Source organism: Anopheles funestus, chromosome 2RL, assembly GCF_943734845.2.
Source record: "Anopheles funestus chromosome 2RL, idAnoFuneDA-416_04, whole genome shotgun sequence".
Lineage (NCBI taxonomy): Eukaryota > Metazoa > Arthropoda > Insecta > Diptera > Culicidae > Anopheles > Anopheles funestus.
In genome coordinates this window covers 62,460,031-62,485,208 of record NC_064598.1, presented here as the reverse complement: position 1 = coordinate 62,485,208, position 25,178 = coordinate 62,460,031, and the positions used below count along the sequence as shown (strand labels likewise).

The 25,178-nt window shown below is 44.6% G+C and overlaps 1 protein-coding gene across 1 annotated transcript; it reads right to left on the bottom strand.

The window, feature by feature from the left end:
- Positions 1-1,264: 1,264 nt before the first annotated feature.
- Positions 1,265-17,546, bottom strand: LOC125775132 (transcription factor Atoh8). Its single transcript, XM_049445644.1, has 2 exons — positions 16,238-17,546; positions 1,265-3,879 (listed from the first exon to the last, which is right to left on the bottom strand). The coding sequence occupies exons 1-2, from the start codon at positions 16,317-16,319 to the stop codon at positions 2,714-2,716; spliced, it is 1,248 nt and encodes a 415-aa protein (XP_049301601.1). The 5' UTR covers positions 16,320-17,546; the 3' UTR covers positions 1,265-2,713.
- Between the last annotated feature and the right edge of the window lie 7,632 nt (positions 17,547-25,178).

The following is a 25,178-nucleotide window of genomic DNA, read 5'->3' as shown; positions in this document are numbered from 1 at the left end:
AACCCAACGAGAGCAGAAACACGAATGTGATAACGCACAAGTGTTCCACTCCCGGCAAACACACACAGAGCTAATTTGCTGTGCTTATCAACCCCCCCAAGGTTTAATGTGCCTTCTCTTCATGCTGTCCAAAATCGACACTTGGCAGAGTTTACGCGACTTATCACACCTGTGCGCGATATCCGACCGTTCACTCGAGCAACTGGTTCGCGATGCTTGTCGATGTTTTGTTGTTGTTTTTTTTTGTAACACCACCTCATACCAAAAAACCCTATTCCACCCCTCGGCAGCAAAAACAACCTCTCTGTGTGATAAAGCAATGATGATTAAGGGCTCATCGTGTCGCTGCCAGATGGGATCGGACGGGAAAGACACTTCAATCAATCGATTCTATCCTTGTCGTGCATTTCTTGTTTCATTATATGTGGAATTTAATTTGCACAAAAATCTAAACAGCCGCTTGTAGCGTGAGCTTTCCCACTGATGGAATAAATGTCGCGTATGTAAAGTGCATCACACTTGGACGTGCAGCTCCAGTAAAGCCTTACACCGCGCCACGAGCCATTGTACGGTGCCGGCTCGATGAGCGAAAACTCCGTAACAGGTGTTTTCGAAGCCACTCCAAATCACCACGATAAGGGGTCCCACTGATACGGGGCAGCATAGACAACGCCGAAACACTACACACTGTCCGCTTATCGCACTGTTGCGAATGTGAACATTTGTTGTTTGCAATGTTTACCGATGTCTTTCATTTTGTACGACGAGCCTTCCCCGATGGTGCATCCACCTGCCCAACCACGCATGCCAATCGAACCTTTCAATGATGATCGATGAAACACACAGACATTGTAACGCATCGGACGCAATTTGCACGGTGTGGAACGGTTTCCATTTCCAACTTCTAACAAAAAAAAACAACCATCTCGAACGTGCCATTTCCCGCGTTAATTTTTCGCAATGAAACAATCGTACCATCAATAACAAATTTGTCATTGGCTATTCATCAACTGCCACAACTGGTTGACCTGTTTCTTGGAAAGAGCTGATAAAATTCCACCTTTAGAGACGTATCTTCATCTTGTGCAGCTGTGTAATTATCAACGATTGACAATTTAAGCGTATGCAGATAAGTTGTCATTTTGGGCTGGTTGCTGAAACGAGCAGACTTTGATCGGTTGTTATTTGCTTCACTAATGCCCTCCCACATTTGTCATCAATTTATATTCTTCACCTCGTTTCGACAAAATAAAGAGACATGATGTTTTTTTTTTGTACAAAAATATTTTATTCCTTTTTTACGATTTTTTTCGTTTTGTTTTCAGTATCTCACAAACTTGTAGTTGTTAGATCTTCATTCCATGTTCACCTGTTCGATCACAATATTTGTATATATGTAGTTTAACCTTAACCTTAAGGTACAGTTGATTTGTAAATTATACAAAACAAGACTCTTATATCGCTAACACGCTAGGCTTAGTAAACCATTTGATACCGTTAATTCCGATGTTTTGTGTTTCTAAAACATACTGCAAATATTTATATACAAAATAGTCCAAGCTAGTCACCAAAGTTGTACACCTATAGGCCGAACCCTTGACTTAAAGATGACTTATGAAACGACCACCGATGACTCACAGATCATGCTTCACTGTTAGAAGACCCACTTACTACTTAATATGGCTGTGTTTATTGGGGTGGAAGCGTCAACAATGCGTTGAAAAAAAAGGAAAAGCACAAAAATGTACGTGGCGAGATATTTCGCAACCACCGAAACTTTCTCCTTAGCCTGGGCAGAGTCAACGCTGACGTTGCTGCACCTCAAACGTGATAATAATGACTGAGACGCTAAACGGGGCGTTATGGACTACTTTATTTTCGGCCGTGGCGCTAAGCTACTAATATAATATGACACTCCTCGGTGCTTGTACTTTCTTCCTGTGGACTATATGTGACTCGTCAGCGACACCCAACACTCCTAGGAACGCGGAACCGACAGTGAAGTGTGATTGTGTGTATCTGTTTTTATGTGTGTAATGAATATGCCACCCTCGCCTAGAACAACGTAGACGCTTATTGTGGGTCAGTGTTGCATTTGTATGGCACTTGTAGATTTGGCTGCCATCCGAACGCTTGGAGGATGTGCTTGGTTTGGTTTTGATTTTGTGTTGTTTTCCCTTTATTTTGTCGCTGACATGTACCACCTTATGCTTGTGTACTACCTATCTTTATCTCAAACCCTGCGAACATTTATTGTCATTGGTGTGTTTAAGAAAACTGTGGCACCTTTACTTAAGAAACATCTTGCTTGAATTTCAAACTTCAAGCTTACATTTGTACTTCACTGTTTACATCCTCACACGTTTACTTCAACTTTAATGTACAGAATAATATTAAACACTGATCCAAGAAGAAGAAAAAACAAACGTTTAGCAAATTAATATGGCGTACTGTTCAAATAAATTTAACACAAAAAGGAGCGAACCAAAAATAAATCGATTACCGCCGTTTACAATTAAGCGTATACACGCACATGAGCTATCCTGAGTGTGTGATCCAACGTTAAGGAGCAGCAACAAATGCATAAATATAACATGTATGACAAACCTAAGCACCACGCCTTTCTTGCGATCAGTACGTGGAAGACACAACCAACGCTTTGCACCGGAATAATCTTACCCCAGCACCGATCGACGAGCAGAGCTGGTTTCTCTCATTCATCCTTCTTTTTGCGTATTTTGCCCTCGGTTTGGATTGTCCGGGTCACCATCTCGACACAGTCCGCAATCGACGGTTCTGAACCGTCCTCACTGTAATCCTCACCGGCCATTCGACTGAGCGTCAGGATGTAGGAGCAGGCGATACGGAGGATCGACAGCTTCGAGAGTTTCTGTGCATTCGAGTAGGCCGGAATGGCACGCCGTAGCTTCTCGTACGCGGCCGAGATCGTATGTACGCGCGTTCGCTCACGTGCATTCGCTTCGATTCGCCTTTCGCGCGTCATGTTTTTGTAGTTACGCGTCTGCGAACCGACTCCACCAGCGATTGAGGATTTTCCATGCCCACCAGAAGTGGCGGACGTTTCGTGATCCGTGATCGAGTCATTCGTGTCGTCGAGGGACGGAGGTGCACGAGGCTGCACGAACAGGGATTCCGACGGTGTATGGGTGTGAAGATGACCATGTTGCTCCTGCAGTTCCTTCCAGTCTTGAGGTGTGCGTTGTGGTGAACGTGAGGATGCACGAGGACTTGGCCGTGGGGATGATTGATTCTTGGAGATGAACGAAGCGCAGGAAGAGCCACTCTTTTTAGCCACCAGGGCTAGAGGTTGCAGCTGCTCTAGCGGTTTGATACTAACTGCCCGGTGTAGTGTCGTGACTGCCGGATGACGCACCAGTAAATCGGCCGGGTTGTGAAATGGAGGTACAAAGGGTACCGGGAGAGGGACGACAGATCCTTCCAACGCCATCGCTGATGGTGCCCATGGGCGAAAAGGACTGCTTTCGGTACGACATGAGGGAACTGGTGAGGTAGTGTCGAGTTCTTCGCGATCCTGCCGATGATGATGCAGATCTTCCACGTGCTTCCGTTCGTCGTCAAAACGGATGCGCTTTTTGAGCGGTGCTAACAGTTCCGTCTCGGCAACTACACGCAACGGTTCCGTGCTTTTGCGCTTGTTCTTAACCAACGAGGAAGCCTGCGTCGTCACCACAGTCGATGCGGGCAGCTTTGCTTCCGGTACCGAATCTTCGGAACTGTTTTCAGGGCTGATTAATCCATCGCGTGAACTCTGGTCCAGCGACTTCAGGTCGTCCTCATGTTCCGAACTGCCCGAGTTGAATCCAGAGTCTCGTTCCAATGAGGCGGAGATAGCAGCACCTAAAGAAGGGCGGGAAATCGAAAAGAAAGAAATACACATTTAGATACTATGCTCAATTGCAGCCTCTGCCAGTGGTTAAAAGAAAAACGGATTGTATTGCTTTTATAAGAATATCTCACACAGGTGTGCTTATTTGATTGCTATGCGTCGGCTTGCTAACGGCCTACACATTTCATATCCAAACAAACATCCGAACTGTGAACGGATGTTGAGAATGAATACAGGTGAATATGGTGCGATAAAAATAACCACCACACCGAGTGCATCCAAGCGATCTACTCGAACTCAACCGGAAGTGGCGTGAATAATGCCACTTACCTATTCACGACCACACACCAAAACATCTCGTCTATGTCCGGTGGACTACAATTGCGTCATTACGCACGTGTAAATTTTAAATAATACGCAAACCTTCATACAGCAGGAGAAGTTGAATCAAGAAAATAATTTCATTTCCATTCTCTTACGCTTTCCTAGCCTGTGGCGATATCTGTTCAGTTGATTCGGATATTTAACCTCAAATTTATGATACCATGCGGCAGAGGAAACCAACAAGCATTATTTCTGAGAGTTATCGTTTGCGGGAATCGCTTTTAACACACAAACGTTAAGATTTATTGGGTGTATCCAGCAGTTGTGAATAGTGAATAGGAATATTCCTTTTTCCCCTTGGTGTTGGCAATGTTCATATTTCGTTTGAAATACACGTGCCATAAACAAAATCGCACGCTAAAATTAATTGAACTGATGACACATTTTTTCGCCGCACGATAATGTTTGAAAGTTTAGCATAAGAAATAGCACATCACCTATTAGGCAGATTAGCTTGGAAAATATTGCCATGTGGGGGGGAGAAAAAAAAACATTACCAAACTTAAGCTTCCCCGAGCGATTTGATCCTAATCTGAGGCGGATCTGATGCGCCAGACTGTTAAGCGAGAGTGTTAAGCGCCAATGCGCAAGCAATGTGGCGTCTCACCATCACCGGCGCTTCCATCTCTAATTAGTCTTTTAAGTCTGTGCGACAGCGCGTCGCGATCGACGGTGGTCAAGCATTGGGAAGCTGGCCACGGAGTGGAGCGGGCAACGTTTGCTTCTAAGTATAATTTATGTTTGTTTATGTTTTCTTTATAGCCGGTCGGTCACCACCCGTTTCCCGCGACTGTGTCCTTCCGACAACCGCACCACGGTGAGCATATTGTTTTAAGCGCACAGCTGTCAATGGAGCTAGAAATTGTCATTCGCACCAAAGCACCATAAAAGACACAGCTTGAAACTCGAAGATATCGTTCGCGGTGGCGACACACGCAACACGAAAATCATCCCCCTTTATTCACCTTGTGTGGCGAGGGAACTTTGGAGTCGTGTGGAAAGGGAAGAGGGGTGGCGTCACGCAAATTTATGCAAATGAAACCACCACCACCAACAACAACAACAACAACAGCAACCGCAGCAAGAAAGATGCCTTCTTTGTGACCGTAGCCATCGCCAAACCGATCGAAGGAATGCAGTCTCGTGAAGATCGTTGGCCGGAGATAAGCGAAACCAATCATAACGCACGCATACCAACGCTCCATATGGTCGCAGAATCGTACCTCGCTTTGTCGTTCGCTTCGTTGACAAATTCGTTGAAAAAGCCACAGACGCATCATCATCAAACGATCGTCGATGGTACGGAACTCGTCCGTAATCTTGAGAACCCATCAAGATACCAACCAGCTGTATTTTCGTTGAACACATCATTCTTTCAGCCGATACACCGGTTCACTATTACCCCGTAACGTTTACCCGATTTCCCACAAAGGCCACTTCCTTCCTGTGGTGTACGACAATCGTGGGGATGGCATAGAGGCGCTTCAATTGAATTATGTGTAGGTAATTAATTTTCATCAGTAACCACATTTGATAGTCACGCCAACCCACGCCAACACCCTGTCTCGGCGTCACGATGAAGTTATTAATAAGACACCGTCGAGACGGTCGAGGCGCAGACGCACCACTAACCGATGCGCCATGTGCACAGGGCATTGAAACGCAGCAAGCGTATCAAGCGTCCAAATTGCAATCGGCGCGTTTGGGAGGACGACGTTTACATGAGTGCATATAAATTACCCCACCCGGCTTAAAGAACAAACAGCACCGCTGTCTTACATCGCGCGTTTTGTGTGTGTTTAAGGAGTTGTTGTGTGGCCAACGCTATTAACAGCTGGTCGACACACTCTTAAGGCTGGCAGCACAATACCACCCTCCAACACCGCGATGATGACACATCATCGCCCGGGGTGTCCACCGTAAGGAGTAAATCCCTTTTGTAACGTACGCGAATAAATTGCATTCGCCTTCCGTCTGTCCTTTGACACTTCTCCACCGGTTAGTGATAAGTCGTGTGTAAACGGGTGTTTGCAGTGGTTGCTGTAAATTAACTTGTGAATGTTAATCATTATATAAACACAAAGAGTAGGATCACCTGGTCAATCTCCGTAGTGACCCGACCAGGTACAGCCGGAAGCGTTTTCCTGCGCGAACAATTTCAAACAGTACGTACCCATACGGTGCAGTATCAATATTCCTCACTTATCACTTATCAAAATATTTCTTTTTTCGTTGCAATGTATTTTGGAATGGGAGGATTTATTAAAATTTTTATCTTCTTTTTAACATCGCCGGCATCTTTATTCGGCTTTCATTTTAAAATACTTTTCCTTTTTCGGCCCCTCCTTATGGTCCATCTGTTCATCTTTGTCTTTACTTAGTCAGCCGCTATAGGATGCGTTCCGCGGTGGCGCTTACTTTGCCAACGCCTAGTGTGCATGCTGATGTCAACCAGATTCCACCATTCTGTCTCTTGCAGAAAACCATCCTCATATAACTTCATCCTCCTTCATTGCATCCTGGTCATCATACCGTGTCTCCGTAGAAGGCAGCGTCCTCATCGAGGAAAGCAGTCTACAAGAATATAAAATTCTGCACCCCAAAAAACCCCCTCACCTGGTCACTACCCCCTGTTTTTCGGTGTATCGTTTTGCGGCAAAAGTTATTGTTTCTATATCGCGCTAAGCGACCGGCGCCAGATTGTGCCGGGGATTGTCTCGCGCTTTCGCGTTCCTTCCGCGGCACTGCTCTTGCAGCCAAAGTGTGCTGTAGATTATTCTTGCCATTAGTTTGCGAAAAGACAATCGAACCATCTGGTGCTGCAATGGCACGGGAGGGCACACTGTATCACGGTTTTACGTTATCCCCTCCTTAAAAGGATCCCCGCGAAGCCAGGAAACCGTAAGCAAAGCGAAGCGACACTAGAAGACGAAGAGCGGAATACTATTATCACAAAAAACGCATCTACAAAATGGAAACTTTGGCGAAACTTTGGGTTGTACGGTCTGAACTTGAAAATGACTGTAATGCTGCAGTCGCCCACCAAACATTCCGTGACACCCACCAAAAACTCATCCAGAATCAAGCGTTTCTCTCTTTCGTCTCATCCCGATGCGGATCCCTCTCATCCCCTGGCCTGGCGGGACTCGGTGGTGTCGGGTTGGGTCGGATTTCGGAGTTCATAAATAATCGCCGAATGTTGTCGTCTGCTACAATGGCTTTTTTCCCGCACGGTTGCTGTGTGTCCTCAACCACCGACCGGTTGCTTCTCGTCTTCACGCCAAAATCAGTGCAGTGGAAACCGGCGGCTGCACTTATTTTGCATTCATTCTCGGTCGTCGTCATCCTCGTCGTCGTCGTCGTCCAGATAATGATCAACACTTTCGGAGCGACGCCGAACCTCGTTCGCTGGCAGCTCCACCATGCCAAATGGTTCCTTTTTCCCTTATTGTATTAAAATCCAAAATGCAACCAACGCTTCCAGCAAACACGGAAAGCGAAAACTCCAAAGTTTTGCCGCATCAAATCTCCACTTTCGTGTGTGTTGCAGGCAGGAAAAAAGAACACTGAGACGAAATGTGTGTGTGTGTTGCTTCATACTTCTTCATACGTCCTTGTTGTCTACCAACTTTTTGGAGCTGGGCGGTGATGTGCGCCATAACAAACACATACATTTAACATTAAATTAACGTTCTGCACGATGTCTCAACGTGCGAGAAACTGCGAGGAAAGTTGATTGAACGGGAAAAGCAATTTGTGTCACATTTTTATGCGATTTTTATGTGGCGCTTCCTTCACTTCCACTGTCAAATCCATTAGACAGCACTAGATCACTCGGGATGGGTCGAAAAAAAAGGAAAATAAAGGAAAACGAGAAGCAAAAGTTAGCCCAATCTCATTTTCACATTTTCCACCATTCGCTATCTATTAATTAGAAAATTACGGCCATTTTACTAGGACAACAGCAGCACCCGTCAACCGGTTAGTAGTATGAGCGTTCTGACCAATTATTCCCTTGTGTTGGTTACGGGAAGTCAGTGAACAGGATAGAAACACATCGACCAGAATCACTGGGTATGAGAATATTTCTTTCTGATTTCCAATTAGTTGTCGCTTAGTTCCTGTCGTTAGGGACGCTAAGAAATTAATTCAGTGTCCTACCAATGTCTGGAAAGGATAACAGCCTGTGTTGGCCTATGTTTTTTCTAACGTCTCAAGAACATCTGGTCAGGTCTGGATCAGAAGCTTCTATCGTTACTGAGCGATGTTGATTTAATTAATTACACTGGTGAACACTTTCGTAAATCGCACTCAATATTCAATTTCATCTATTTCATTGTTTTGCAAAAATGTCCCATCCCTACCACCCACTGTCAGGCCAGTGCACGTGCCTCGTTATGCAATAAGTGGTCGAGGGCGGCGACACTGCTGGGCCAGTAGCCCCGGAAGCACTACATATCGTACAACACGATCGACACCTATCGCGTAACGCCGTAACGCACACGTTATGCGCGCGGTTCATCCTTCCCATTCAAAGCGGCGAAGCGATCTGCATCCCATACGCAGTAGGTCACGTCGTCGCGACCTCGTTCCCGGCCACAAGTCTCAAGCAATTACGGGTGAAAATTGCATCATGTTAATAAATTGACAGTAATTTATTCCACACTAACCATCGCCCGTACCGCCGCGTTTTGTTGTAAAGCGTATATATTTTTTTTTGCGTACGCCAGTGCAATGTGCAATAACGGAATTGGAAATGGTTCGGAATCGGTTCAAATCGGTTGTGTCTGTGATGAATATTTGCTTCCCCAAGGAGAAGGAAAGACAAAGCAAGCGGAGAAGGCAAAACCTGCCACCCGATCTTTACAACGTATGGAGTATCGTATTTGTTTTACAATGCAAATTGCACTACTATGATGCCCCATGCGTGTTCCAGTCCCTTCTGGTTTGTTAGCATAAAGCAGCTTTTTAATGGTGCTACAGTGGCGTTTCACATCATCATCGGCGTTCGTTGATTCTAAACATCTTTCCTGCACTCGATGCATCCTAATAGACTGCACCAAATCCGGTAGTCAAAACAAAACCTGGCCACAACATTCGAGTGGCTGTATTGAGTTGTCAATAAAATGGCGTTCCGTTGTTGGCGCCGCTGCATTTTGCTTAGCATATTTTAGTTTATCCACTCGCTCGTAAAGAATGTTGCGACGCCTCGATGCATCATCGTTGCATCAGTTTATTGGTTTATTTCTAAAGGATGTGATGCTGCAAAATGCATTTCTTCTGCCAATGATTGCCCAAGATGTACCAAAGTGCACGGAAAAGGAAGAGCATTATGTCAAACAAAAGCGGATCAATACAGCTGTACGGTGGTACGGAGTAAACACAACGATGCGGCTGTATTTTCATCGATCCAATCAAATTGGTTTGGTTACTGAATTTGGCTAATCATGCCCCAGGCTGTGGGCAAACACTCCTACTGTATCATTAACACGCACAACACACTCTTTTTGCACGCTCCCCAGCATTTATGCTGCCCGGTCAGCTTAGCGCAACGTATGGTACGGCCGGCCACCAGTAGGCTAAATAAACTGCCAATTTGTTTGCGTATTTATATTTACTTAATCAGCTTCCTGCGTGCCGGCGAGCAAGCAAAACTCCGATGTGCAGTTGCAGGGCAAGATGCAATAAGGGTGGATGGTGCCGTATTGAATTGCAGCATCATTGCGCCAAGCGAAAGGGAACGAGAAACAAAACACAGGGAACTGTGGCAACTGAGAAAATAAATTGTAACTTAACGCCCCGTTTCCCATTCCTCGATCGATCCATCCCAGCTTCGTGCACGAGACGCCATATGTTGGCCCCTGGCAGCGTGGCGTGTAAAGAGCGAAGGCGAAGCACGAGTGTGTGCAAGTGCAAGCCGGAAAAAGATTGGCCCGTTGACAGGCGACCGGAGCGACGCGAACGATGCACAGCAGCCAATGTGTACGCAAACGATTCGTTAGCTAAACGGAAACGCTGGCGGAGGGTGCCGGTTCAACATTCGTTACATTGAACTGTTCGCTTGCTTCTTCGTTGCCCACTGCTACTGGGAAGGTATGTGAGAACGGGGTGAGTGAATCTCGATGGCAACATTACGTCGCGCTGCTCTGGCGCCATCTGTGCTGTCGTTTCAGCGGTCATGGACCTATAAGACGAACGGAAGATTTACACACGAAACGAAAGCGATGAGACGAAAAGGCGATACCGATGATATCCTCCCTAAAATCCTATTTCCAGCGCAGCGATTGCGATGGGATACTGCACTGCTGGTACTGACCCGTTACTTCTTGGAAGATACGGGGGTTTTGCCCAGGACACCAAAAGGATGCGACACCGTAAGAAGCATGTCTTTAAGAAGCATTTTCGTATTTTCTTCTTTCCTGTTGTTCTGTTCTACAATCCAGATCTCCTGTTGAGCGCTTACTGTTGTCCAATTTTATTGGCACCGGTAAACCTTCCCTACGCTTCCCGCGTCCTTATATCAGCAGGAAGGGTTAAATTTAATTTGCGAAACCAAACCACATTCGTCGAATGCAGATCTATGTGTGCGATTGATTGCATTCCGGTGTAGTTTTGCAAAAAAAAAAACAGCCAAAACGAAGGATCAGAAGCCATAGCACAACACAATCCACGATTCCTTCCAGTCGTTTCCCATCCCGAGGGCACAAAAAGGGCATCGTAAAACCTGAACCACTGACCAGGAACAGCTCGTGGCCCCGAAAATGGCAATGTGACTACACTCCGAGTTTTGTCTTTCCTCTGTGTGTGTGTGTGAGTTTTTTGCTCACCTTTTGCATTCTGTGGTTTTTGGCGACGCATCATCGTCGTCCTGTAGTGATCTCCCTTGGGAACGCGGTCGAACCTGACCGAAAATAAAGAACCATCCTATATACGCACACCCCAGGCCACGATTCTACCGAAAACTGCTATCGCTAGCTTTTATCTTACTGTTTGCCGACCTGGGGAGAAGATTGGCGCCTCAAAACCGGCACCGAAAAAGGATGCAGCTCGGTAACCCATGCGATTGGGACGCAGGAAAAAAAACAAGCAAAACTTCCACGGTCCTTAACATCACCCTTTGCTTGCCTTGACTTTAAAGTATGGCGCAGATTCAGCTTCGGTTGCTATTAATTTCCTTCTTTGAGCTTTACTTTACCGACACACTTTATGCCCCACGCTGGTACAGATGTTAGCTGTTTTTGGGGTAGTATAGATCCCAAGAACAGTGCATTCGAGTGATGTTTCACCGTGACAAAGTATACGAGTTATTACCAGAACTCTAATCACATTAAGTTTAATCGCTTTATTGATTTTTGTTCAACTCTTTGCTATTCGCACTACCGCTTCCGTCTAATTAAATACGGACAAAACGATGTGGGACAAAGTATTAGCCACAAGAAATGCAAATGTATGGGACGTGTGGGAATTGTAACATTTACTGCGAATTAAATAATCATCCCGCTTCGGGCAAGATTTAAGGTCGATCGTAAAATCGTATGCACCGTTTCGCCATTGCTGTCATCCCTTTTTCCGGAGTCGCAAAAACCGAAACCGTGATACATAATGGAGCCATAAAGGTTTTATTAGCCTCGAAGGTAATCAGTGCACAGTTTTCCCAACGAGAATGTTGCGGACGACATTTGCTACCAACGTACCAAGAAATGCGAGAGTAAAACTCTCAGTTCCCTGCAGGGCTGTATTCTAATTAACCCGCGCCCTGTTTAAAAGACAACCGTGCACGCCTGTCGAGCATCAGCACCGCGACCATACCATAAATTATCTCTACGTATAGAAATGTGCCACCTGCGCACAGCACACCACGGTGAACGCGGTTTCGTTAATAACGCTTCACGCATCTGTCCCAGCTCTCGGATTTGTTCTTCTACCGACGATTACTGTATCGGCGCCTGACGACATACTTACTAGCGATAAAATGCACATGTGCACGGGTAGAACACGATCGAATGGTATAAGTGGGAACACACATCCACACCTCAAAGCTCGTGCCGGTTGCGGTTGTTTCCGTAGTAAAGCAGCGAGCAAATTAGATGAACTTATTTATCATCCATCTTGAGCCGGCTGCCAGACTACACAGAGGTGAATGCTTTCGTTCGGGGGGAATACCATTCATGCTGCTAAGGCTATCAAAACATTTCTACGAAAGATAGATAGACTGCTTCTAGGGGCCATTTTCACCCACTCAAATGACTTCGGCGATTGAAAACATTTCAAACGAACGAACGTACGCGGTCATAAAATCTCTCATCCTCTAAGACACCACTGTCAAAGAGGTGGGTCCAGACTCTAAGCCGGACGGGGGGGCGTAGAAAATATTTTCACCGGAAAATTCAAACAACACGACCCTCGTTGTCCGATTGTCGGTGGACATTCCAATGTTGTCAAAACTAGTGGATCGACTAGAAAATCCGCCTTACACCTACGACACGGCCGAGGAGTTGTCCCACGTGACAGATGGCGTTCCTGATGACGATCCATCAAGCCAGTCTCCAACACGACCGCACTAGGGCCACTATCAAACATGTGATTTAATTCCATCCCGAACCGTTCACAGCGCATCACACTAGGACCGGTGTTGTGAGGAGTTTGTAAACAAAGCAATCGGTGACAAGTTCTCTCGGCAGTGACGACATCTTCATCGTAGGGATGGGGAAATAAATCCCTCGTGACCAGATCTGCGCAATTCGAGGAAACTCTACCGGTGACATAATGACAAATTGTTACTGACGATGGATCGTACAGTGTTTCAACTTACGCTACATCCGGACGGTCTGGATATAAAAAAAACATAGCCGATTTTTTTATTTCGTTAGGAATCAAACCTCGACAGAAGCAAAAATGCCGAAAGAAATCATCTAGAACAGATTTAGACAATCATTTTTGATTTATTCACCAGATCAAGCTGAGTTACAGCTTGGGTCAACGATGGCGCCCTGGCTTATTTAGTCCCGATCTTTCATCCACCATCGGAGGGTTGATCGTACGATGGAGATCGTCGTTCTTAGTGGGTAATGTTTTGCGTTCTTCGATAGCTTGAAATGCGAAGAACTGCGTTTAGACGAGTTAGCTTGATTTACAACTAACGACTACAACACAAAATCACAAACTCAAATTTCCAACTCCCGTTCGAAACATGCACACTAAAAACAATGTCTTGTTTGTAATCGGTCGATCTTTCGTCACCCGTAAGTATGTTCCGAAGTGGAAATACATTTCCTCCAGCAAAGATACAACTCACGCGTCGTCAACGTGACGTCAGTGCTTATATTGATATGTATCGCTTTCTGTTTCTTTTTTGTCGTAGCGCTTTCGCTTCCAGAAACGATCGCACCGGATGCCTTCGCACAGCGTAACACACAACGCGTACGCTTTGTCTCGGAATCGAAATCCCACCCGGACGGACGAGCAACTCATCCATCTCACGTCCAGATGGCGACGATGACAACCGCTCGTTCTCCTCAATCGCATGCCTTTCACGCAACGGTCGGATTATCGTGTGCGAATCGTAACCCAGAACGTCCGTCCGAGAGGCCCTCGAACGGGCAATGTGAACGGAGACAGAGCGAGAGTGTTCCGGCGAAGTGGTTCAACGCTGGGAAATGTGCAAACAAATGATAAGCGAAGCGTTGTTTGAACATCTGGACGGTCCGGATCGAGCGGATGAAGCACGTGTGCATTAGAAGGTCACTTACGGGCGAATGGGTAGAGTATGACAACGGGAGAGATTTTTTTTCTTCTACGTCTAGGATGGTTACATCGACTACATGACGGTATTAAACCAACGGGGCCACACATAGGCCATTTATTGTGCGATTTACCATTTTCAGGCGACAGTTCCACGAAATCGAACACCTTGAGGGTATTTTTAGAATCTTCGCCAACATCATGTCATTAGATAAATCTTGTGCAAACAAAACCACCGAGGTGACTTAAATATGTGCACTCGGGTTAAGCAGAATGTTAACTCCTAAACGTACATTTACGGATCATTATAAGCTTATAAATATCGTTTTACTGGGCGTGAGAACGTATACATCCGTACTCAGATTGGGATTGTTGAATATCCTTGCCCAAAACGATCATCCCACAAAGGTATACCATTCATCATGGACGAGCCATTCCCATATTTCCAGTTCTGCGGAAGTTTGCTTCAAACGGTAACAATATAAAAAAGCACCCCATAATTTCATTTATAGCTCCTAACTGCAACGTTTTCAGAATCAAAATCCAAACACACGATCGCCACTCTTATTAGCAGTTCCATTTTGGCACTCTCCATTTCACATCTGTGTCCGCGGTCTAGATCATAAACCAGCGGCGAAGGAATCGGAACCCATCACTGGAGAGTAGTCGTCCATTTTCCGACCACAAGCGTATATTTCGGGACGCCTCCCCCCTTGAGGTCTATAATTATACACCGTCTTTTTGGGCTTGAACACGTCCACCACGTCTGATGTGTGCCACCCATTCATAAGAATGGCGTTTCTAGCCGACTGCGACGGTTGATGCACCTTCCAAGAATATTTCCCAACTCGTCGCCATCATCCGCAGGCTAATCTTTTCAAACCGAATGGAATCGAGGGTCATCATCGTGCAACGGAAGGATTAAAAAATACACATACACACACACCTACAATGTGCGAAGCATCAAATCAGGCTATATTCTTAATGGGATTCGTTCTTAGAATCTGCGGACGAAACCAAATTAATTACGCACGTAGTGCAGTCACATACATCCGGTCTATAACCTATAAATATCTTTTTTGCTAAAAGATTTACTATACATACACTACGCTCATCCAACTAGAGGCGTCTATGATGAGCATATTATAGTGTACATTTCTAATTACACGAAAACCCACCCGAACTCAAAGCACAATTGCCAAAAGGCTGTTTTCTCTGATAAACAGAACCTCTCCCAATGTCACTGCGAGACTAATTACTCTTTGATGTACGCATCCGGTTTTGTCTTAGACAGCCGGAGACTAACACCTTCAGCTTAGGGCCCACCGCAGATGAGCGCCCGTTGACTTGCCTACCGGCTCTAATTAAATACAACCGCCACGTTCGCGATCGTGCTGGCGCATGATCATCAAATGTCAGACACTCGCATGTCATCTTGATGAACAGATTTCTTCTCCATCGCCAATCGGTTAGCGTATCGGTTAGCTTCTCGCTTTCAAGTGTACCCGTGTAGACCGGTAGCTTACTTCGTCGCCTACAATTGTAGGCCGAGGTAATCTTCCGTCCAGCTGCAAGCGATTTGCGCGGATTGAGTGATTTATGAATGAGCGTGCGTGGTGTGGACACATGCGGGACGCACTTTTCCCACATTCCAAAGTACTGCTAATACCCTACCCGACAACCCTCTACTGGACGTGCGACCTCCTCTGGTCCACCGCTGGTTTCATTTCACTGGAGTCGCGAGCGAATGTGGTTCTCCAATTAAAATCCGAGTGCAAAAGGCGCCACTAATAAATGACATAATTACAACGTACAGCTCAGTTCTCTGGCCCGGTAGCTGGACTGCGTCGTTCACCACCACTGCCTTTAGGGTGGCAATTACTAGCCATCAGGGCGGGATGTGTGAATGGAGTGTACATTGGTAACTTATGTCCTCCCTCTGAATGGCCCACCGATGTATCCCCGCTCGATATTGATGCTGGGGAAACGGCAAAAGATGAGTGAAGCTTGTGGCAGCTGTCGTGAGCAGGCGTTTAATTGCTTCCGCTCCATCCGACCAAAGATAAATAAAACCACCCATTGCCTTCGCTCCCGAAACGATGGACGATATAGATTGTGGAACCTTCTTCCATTGTTTTAAGTTTAAAAAAAAACCTTTTAAAAGATGAAACGTTCCTTCAGACAAATGACACACAAATCATTCAAGTCACATGCATCTCTACGATTGGCGATCTTTCAACTTACCTTTCATAAGGATCGCTGACAGTTCGACTGCGCTTAACTTAGGATACATTTTTGCCAAGGTGCTCATTGCGTCGGACCACATTTAAATCGTCTGGAGTTTCACCGTGCTCGGTGCCTGTTTTTGTTGTTTTTTTTTGGTAGCAGCTGTTTTGAATGTTCTTTTCCAACTTCAACTGATCACTGCTTTCGTGCAACAATGTTGCACCGCTGCACTTTGCTGCGAAAACTCTTCCCTTCCTTCCAGATCGTTTTTGGGCGGACTTTTTTCCTCACTCTCTCCCACCCTCGATGTTTGTGACTTTTTGTAACGACCCTTCGATTCCCTTATGTCACAGCACTTGAGCAGGGCGATAGCGTCGATGTTGGTTCCGTTGACGTCGTTAGATTTTTCCTTAGCCAGCTATCTGTCGTTGTTTGCTTATCGCCTGCTTTATTTTTATCTCTTCTCCTTCTTCTTTCTCTGCTGTTTGGCTTCTTTTTCTTCCTTCCCGTTCAAAAACCACCGCTCACATATTCACACACGGGGAACAGGTTTCGATGCCCATAAAACGTAAGGCAAGTCACCATGGATCACTAACTATTTCAGTGCACCCTCTCTGACCGGAGGTATGATTTTTTTCTCCCAATTCCGACCGGAAATAGCAGAGGTCAAGAAATCCGCATACAAACAAAGCGTATATTTGGCACAAATTGCACTCTCACTCATGAAGTTAGTCAAGTAAGAACGGCAGCGGCACACTCCTACAGCATGGGATGATTCACGGGAGTGACACTTTTAATTATTTTGCGCATTTGCCCATAAAAGGCACGGTAGATTTGTGTAGTTACTTGTAGTTATCCTTTCACCGCTTTTAAGATTTATTCACCATCTATTCTTTGCATCCGTTCAAAAGGCTATATAGCTACGACCGTCCGGTCATTGATCGTCAACGGAAAATGCACATTTGATATTAAACACGTTTTTATTATGCTTTGTTCAATTAACGAACAATTTTTGTCAAACATACATTCACGGCATATACGCTCACTTTCATCCACAAACTCTGAAGTACATGCACGTACGGCAAAAAAATCGTTTGATACCGTTTTGCGGTACACAATATGCAATGAATCAATACCTCTACAACAACTCACGATCAGAACAATTCTCACATAATTCACTAACGAGGGATCCCAACAAATGCGATACGCGTACTGTATATTTCCTTTAGAGCGATTGCGACCAAGCACGTTCCTGCGCTTGCTACCGGCCGACACGAAAGCATAAATTGAACTGCAACATCAACAACATTGTGAACGGCCACGAAGCCGTGTTGAGATGCTGCGGGATGTTTCGTGGTACAGGGTTAGCCGGAATGGTTCTAGTTTACCCTGCTCATTTTATGTTTTCTCTTATTCTTTCCACTGAATCAGTGTAAAATAGTTTTTTCACATTCCTTTTACTTGAAAAAAAAAACATAACAAGATTAAAATAATTTTGTAGTATCGCTAAGTTGCACTTACACCATTTTTAATTCGATTCGACATTCTACTAATATTACCCAATGAAATAAAAGCAAATCGTCGTTCAAAAGCTCATCATTCATCTGATATCTATAAAAATTAAAAATCAAATGCGTATAAAAAATATTTTCTGTCTGTACATTCACCATTTAGTAAGTTTACACTCCCATATGATCGTTAAAAATATGCACAGGATATTTAAATTAAATTTAAATTACCCATATAGATAAATAATTATATACATATTTCAACGTTCGCGACAAACGATCCAAAGTGATATTGATATGTAAAACATAAACATTAACAGAGTCACAAAAACATTGTTGTTTCTTATTTTAATAACAGTTAAGGAACAGTAAAAATGCGTGTGTTGTAATTATAAAGTCTATATAATTATAAAGTCTGAAAAATATCGCACAATCCCAGAACGCAGCTACCAACCCTGTAAGAGAGCAACCGCGTGCCTTCGCTGCTCACAGCAGCACGATGCCTCTCGCAAACAAAAACCATTTCTCTCGCACTACGGAGAAGTTCACATGTACTTGCCGGGTGCATTCGCACCTCCTTAGCTCGCTCATTCGTACTCTACGCGCTCGCTTGCACTTGTTACTTTGTTCGTAGGCTCCCTTTTGCCGGTTCGGGAAATTCTCCTCTTGTTTCGATGAACCGGTGCATAAGTTCAGGTGCAGAGCGCCATCAACATGTACAGCAAAGGGGTGTGAGAGAACATAATTTTTATGCAGTCCGCTTCCTTTCCGGCTTCCTTCACCGGTCTACTCGAGCGGAATCTGGATTGCGATGCGTTGACTCACGATGATGATGTGCGGAGATGGGCATGTTAGCATACGGAATTGCCCATATGTGCAGCATACTTTTGCGATTGTAGCACCACGTGAATGAATTGTTTCGCATGTTGAAGCAATTGGTCGAAAAAAAAAAGTTTAATCAATCGAACAAACACACATAAAGCCATGAAGGGGACGGCTTTTTTCAATCGCTCACATTGTTCGCTCGTACGATTAGCACCTGCGAGCTAAATATATCCTAACGATAAAAATAGGGTTGGAATATGAACTATTTTTAGACGGCTAATGTTGACAAAACGGTGTTTACATTCTTGTTGTCAGTCATTTTGCGATCACAGCATTGCCCTTGTTATAGAAATCTATCGACGATACAAGCAACGTTTGCCTCGTTTGCTTTCCCTAGCCGACAAAACCGGACCGTTGTTGTGTTCAACCCTGAACGCTGAATGTACCCAACTTAGCAAACAGATAAACATTTCCAAACTTTGCCAATGTGGTGGAAAATTCCTTCATCTGGTATATTTCCATAGATTCAGCGTCAATGAGATTTGTTAACACCTTCCGGAAACAGTTGACCAAAAATGGAAACAAATTTGCTTTTGAAGCGGATTTATTTGTCACGCTATCTTGGCAGGCGGCAGACTAATGTACCGCCAGCATTCAGAAACGTGAACTCAACTGTTTGTACATATTGATAATAATGTTACGATGCGTGCGTATGTTTGCGTATTGAATGGTTCGAAGGATCTTCGCAATGCCTAACCTTCAATCGCTGCTTTACTGTTTGTTCTTCTATGTACAGCGAAAGAGTTTGAAGATACTGTCGGTAAGAAAATTTTCCCATGCAGAAAAGCTAATACAGCTGCATGGAAAATAACCGAGGTCATAAATATCGTCCTACTTGACAGAACAATGTTGTCACAGTTATCAACACATCTTCGCCTGGTCTTTGTAAGTATGTTTTGTTTTTGCTGGTAGCATATACCACCACCGATATATCCGAAGGACTCTCCCAAGCACAGTCCAATGCATTTTGCGTAATGTTGTACATGTGTTTCGTTAGTTAGATGCGCCGAAAACTAATATGCAAACCGGTTTCCGAGCTAGTCTTTTCCACACAACACCCAGATCCTGCCACATCCTCTCGCTCATGTAAAAATGCAAACGGTACAATGCACAAAACTCATAAACTCTCACCGCATGGCCACATGTGCGAACCGAACTTTCCCAAGAAACCAGCGGGTATAGCAGCACAAACAAAACCTGGCTCATCTACAGTTTTGCCACGTTTCGGAAGTAAACATACAGACTCAACGATTGGGAGGTGTTGTGCATTAGCACGATGGTCCTGACGATCGACTTGTTGGTGCATGTTGCGTTGTTGTACCACAAATCATAGGAGGAAACGGATGCGAATGCGTCAGCCATTTACCATTCCCGCTTCCCAGCGGTCAACTTCTCGTGCCAATATCCACGCACATGTCCCGTATGCAAAAACCAAACCGGGCGCTTAACAGACGTCCGAATATAGTTTTGTGGAACAACTTCAAGGAAGTGGTACGATCCTAATGACGGGCAATTCAACGAAGAGCGAGAGTGTGAACAGCTGGCACACATGTGATGAGGACCATGTATGGTTGAGGCGTTAGGTTAGGGACGGAAACAAAATTATATTCACTTTGTTGCATTTTCACTACCAAACATCAAGCATATGATCTTGGCTTCAGAATAACCGTGCAGGGGTTACCGGAAGTATTCCTGCATTCCTGTCCAATTTTGCTGCTTCAATGATGTCGATCTGGACTTTCGTTTGTCCAAATTTTTTAAAGATATTAAAAGTGTTCGTAGAGTGCGGAATTCTAATTCAATCTTAAACAATAATAATAATAGTGACATAATATGCGATAGGCTTTGATGTAAATTATTTTTTTTTATTTCAATAAGGACGGCCAGGCCGTATGACTTTCGATGTAAATTATGCATAAAAAAATTGTTTGATATCTTAATGTCATATGAGGAGCTTATGGTTAAGGTCTATCATAAGCGCGAGTCATAGCAACTAATCTAGTCGCGATTGTGGCTATTCATTGGGAAAGTACCAATTCGGTAGAGTAAATCCCATTTGTGAGTTGGTGAGACGGTGAGTCACACGATTAATAAATACTGGTGACACCAAGGAGAATACGATCCGAGATGGTGATGGCAGGACGGTGATCTTACGTCACGTAGGAATACAAATGATGCATGCACATTCAATACTCTATCTGCAACAACAACGCCACAGAGACAGTAACAGGTGTTAGATTGGAGTTCCAAGAAGAAGCAAATATTAAAATATGTAGACACCTTTTTATTGAGAAAACATTCCTATTTACCAAGAAACGCTACCAACATTTTTGACCAAAAATACTTGCGTAAAGTTTTGTTTAAACTCTTTCACGTAACCTTACCCTAAAATGCATCTGTGGCTCATAAAAGGAACGGGCGTTCAATATTTGCTCGTCAAAGAAGCTTCCGACCACATGTGTGTTCTTGTGAAACATGGTAGTGCTTCCAAGAAGAAAGCATAAACCCCTCCACAATTCGTACGGCTAGTCCTGAAATGGAAAGCAAAGCAAACTTCACTTTTCAAATTCACAGCTACCGCAGGCAAATAAATAGAGACTTCCGATGCGCATGCATCCACGAATTGGAAACGGCAACTCGTTTGGCAGACCACATTGCCAACACATTGCGCAGAACGGTTCAACCATGAAAGGGAAACAAAATGGCCAAAAATGACTCCTTACGGGTATGAACTGTGTTCGAAGATGCGCTTGGAAAAAGTAAGCAAACGGGGAGGAAAAATAGACAGCAGCTTAAACAAGAAACCCAAACCTACGTCGAACGGAACCGGCTTTTTATGGCTTAATATCCTTATGAAAAACACATGTTCATATGTGCATTAACCGGCCATTTCGAGGGTCGAATTGATCTGCTTTGTCGTTGCAGTCGTTGTCGCTACCATCGCCATCGTTTGTTCTGCCTCGAGAACCTGCTTCAAGCTGTTTGTGTCCGTGGTGTCTGGAACTAATGTTTGCCGTGTTGCGTTGGTGCATCGTAAAAGTGTTCGATCACTTTCAACCTGGGGGCACCCAACACACACTCCGTACAACTCATCCCGGCAGTATTTATCTTTCCTACCACCATCCGCGGCATTCATTTGATGAGTGTTGACTGCTGTCAGCGATCGGGCGTACCGCTTCATAAACAAGCGTTTATTGCTTCCGTGAAAATTGTTTCCCTTCCGTTCGATCTTGACGATCCGGAGAAGCGTATCCACATGGTTTCCGTACACGGTTACTAGCAGCACGAACATAGAACCATTTACTACTTATCGAGAAAAGCACGCCACTATTCAGCAGATCAAACAAAATTTAACAGCTGCGCTGGATTCGCCGGATCCTTAACCGGTATCGGATGAAGTCGTAAGAAATGGAGAATAAAATAAGCCACCCATCGATAATCATATCTCAATTGTACCAACACTTTCAATTTGTTGAACCTGTTTCATTTAATGATGACTTCATCATTAGTATATAACGCCATGGGAGATTTTAAAGTAACTCATTGCAAAGCATATTCTAAATTGAAACTCAATGCACAGCACGAGAGTTGCTTTAATTGAATCACAACTCATCATTGTCTTTTACGTTCAAAAACTTTCACCTCAACTTGCATGGAAATCGGATTTCTTCTATATTTCCTTGCATTGATGATGAGAGCGATTCACTCTTTTGGAGTAAAGCTAATCGTTTATAATTTCAGAAGGAAACATCTAGACACAATGATGCATAACAAACTCAATGACCTTCAAAGTTGTGGTCGGAGGGCATCAAAAATGCAGATAAGCGTCCAAGAACAATATTCTTGACGCGGCGACCTAACAATCCTTCCCGTTGCTCTCATCCCTTCTGAATTCTTCGAATTGTGAACAAACTTTTTAATCACACCTTTACCAGCTCTTTCGTAAACAATGACAACAATTTTATAAAGCACACTCGACAAATGCATCGATTGCATTCCCGTCTCCACTGCCCCAAAAAATATCCTTTTTTTACACGTCTGCATGATTGCCATCCGTGATTTTGGGCCCTTTAAGAATGGTTTCGATCGGTCGCTGCTAGATACGGCGATACGGCGGATGGCGTTTTTGTTTCACACGTTCCGGTCGCATTTTAACACCGTTCAAATACGTTCCGGAATGTGACGTTTCGCGACGAAAATGGTTCGTTCACGCCTGCTCGCTGTGCTTACCTCGAAATGAGGACGATTCCACCCAACCGGTGAAAATCTGTAGCGGGTCAAGCAACGATACAAGATCGAGCAAAAACAAAATATCCACTGCTACATAAAAGTCAAAATGAGTTCTACTTCAATCAGCGAGCCTCTACGTTGGTCGCAGCTGTACACGAACGATTTTCGACCACAAAAGCCTACCAGTTGACGGGCGATCGACACTATACGATACAGCAATAAGTAACGTTGGATAGCAGCAAAAAAACCCCTGAATATAGAATTGCAAACAGGCCAATGGAAACCTCAGCCTACAAATGGTCCAGATCCGCAGTAACACAATTCTTTCGGTGATGGCTGGTGGAGATAATTGGTATGAAATATCTTCGATTCACACGTCCCACCTAACACGAACTGCGTCGTTTCCACCGCGTCCTTCGTGCGGAGAATCTGCCGGAACGCGTCTCGAATTAGAGGAAAACGTCGAAACTCCAAAGATCGTCGGCTGTTGCACCATACTAACACCCAGCCCGCGCGTCCGAGGTGAAATGCGTCCACTTTTTTCCATCTGGCACGCAAGAACGTGTCAGTTTTGTCACTTGAACGTGTCGAAGTCACACGAGTGCGGTCAGCGCGAATGCTTCATTTTTGTTAGCGACAGAGTGTCCGTCTTTTGGCCGAATTTATGCTTCGCAAGAATGTGCTCCGAAGCGGTCTAAAAAGTCGAACGGTAATGGTGGGCGAAGAGATGCAGAGCTACTTGCCGGTTGCGTGCCTATTTCCGGCATTCATTCCTTACACATACTCTCGTCGTCTCTAACCTTTGACGCGACGTCAGTGTCGCGCTGCGCTTACATTTGTGTGTGCTATTTTCGGTGGTTTCTTAGGCTTTCCGCACTTTTCGTTTACCATTGCAGGACTTTTTGGCGACGATGGACGATAAAATTAGGAGTGAACGCAACAACGCCCGAACATGTGCCTCGACAACAACGCACAACGCCAAGCGCACATGGCACTAGGACAGGTGAAACTCGATACGGTGCGGTCAAGTATAATTAAGAAGAGTGTTACAAATTGCTCCTCTTCAATGAGCAACTGGTGCGTTGGGCCGAGAAACATGCTAATTAGCGAAACGTCGTAGAGAACATATTGAGAATGACGGACGAGGCAGCCTCGATCGTATTTGATCACAATTTATTAAATGTAAAGCAATGGTGGATCTTTCGTTCATGATGCATGACTTCAATTACAGGGAGTAAAAGAGGTAATAAAAAAGGAGGAAAAAAGTCTAAGGAGTATAAGAGGTAATAATCACGATGACTATTGTTTCCTAATTTAAATCATTTGTCCAAACCGCTCAAGGGAACAAACACTTAGTCCAATAAAACTGCTCTTAAAATAACAGTTTTTTTTCTAGATAACATTTCAACTCAGCATGTTGTGTAGAACAACACGTGACTTGGAAACAAACGTCATAATAGCTTTGTAAATTTGTAATTTTGTAAATCTAATTTTAAACTGTTCTACGCACATCCTGCACGTCACCAAATCAATGAGTTCCCAGAGACAGGCAACACCGTACCTGCTGTACTGACTGCAGGTGTTCAATCCGGATCGACAAGGAAGAAGAATACATATCCATCACATGTCTGATGTCACGAGTGAAATCATCAAATAAGAAACGCTTGAGTTCTAGTTCAGAAGTTCCATCAACTTACCGGCTGAAGAGAAGTAAAAGATTTTGAACACTCCCCTGTCGGTCACATACATTCTCCGGCATTCGTCTCAAAAGCCTCTTTCCAATATATCCGAAAGATCAAACCTTTGCTCAGGTGTTGACCGACGCAAGTGTGAAGTGCCTGTATAGGAATGGCAACTGTACCGGATACCTTTTATCGGGCATCCAGTCAGTGCACGGATACCGGGTTAAATTTGCCTTAGGCTGCTAGCCAGCAGAGGTATCCGAGTGCCGACCATGACAACGCAAAGTGCACGAATTGTGCTCTATTCCCTACGAGCTTCGAGTTTATGGCGCCGATAGGCCCGTAGGAGGACGATTGAAAACACCTTCAGCGCTTAACCTCTTCAATCTGGTACCCATGGGACATCAGGGTGTGACTTCGTGAGAGAAGACGTTTTATGTATTAACCTTCCATCTTATTCGCCCTGTTCACCGTTTGACACAATCTCGCCATCGTCGGTACGTCTATCATAATCGTCGTGCCATGGCAAATCTGGCTCTGAACATCTGCAGTGAAATAACGAAGCTTTCGGCGACACGTTGTTTTACACTTGCTTGGTGGACCGAGAGTAGTTGTGAAGATAGTAAAAATGGGCATGTGTTTTATTGCACCACA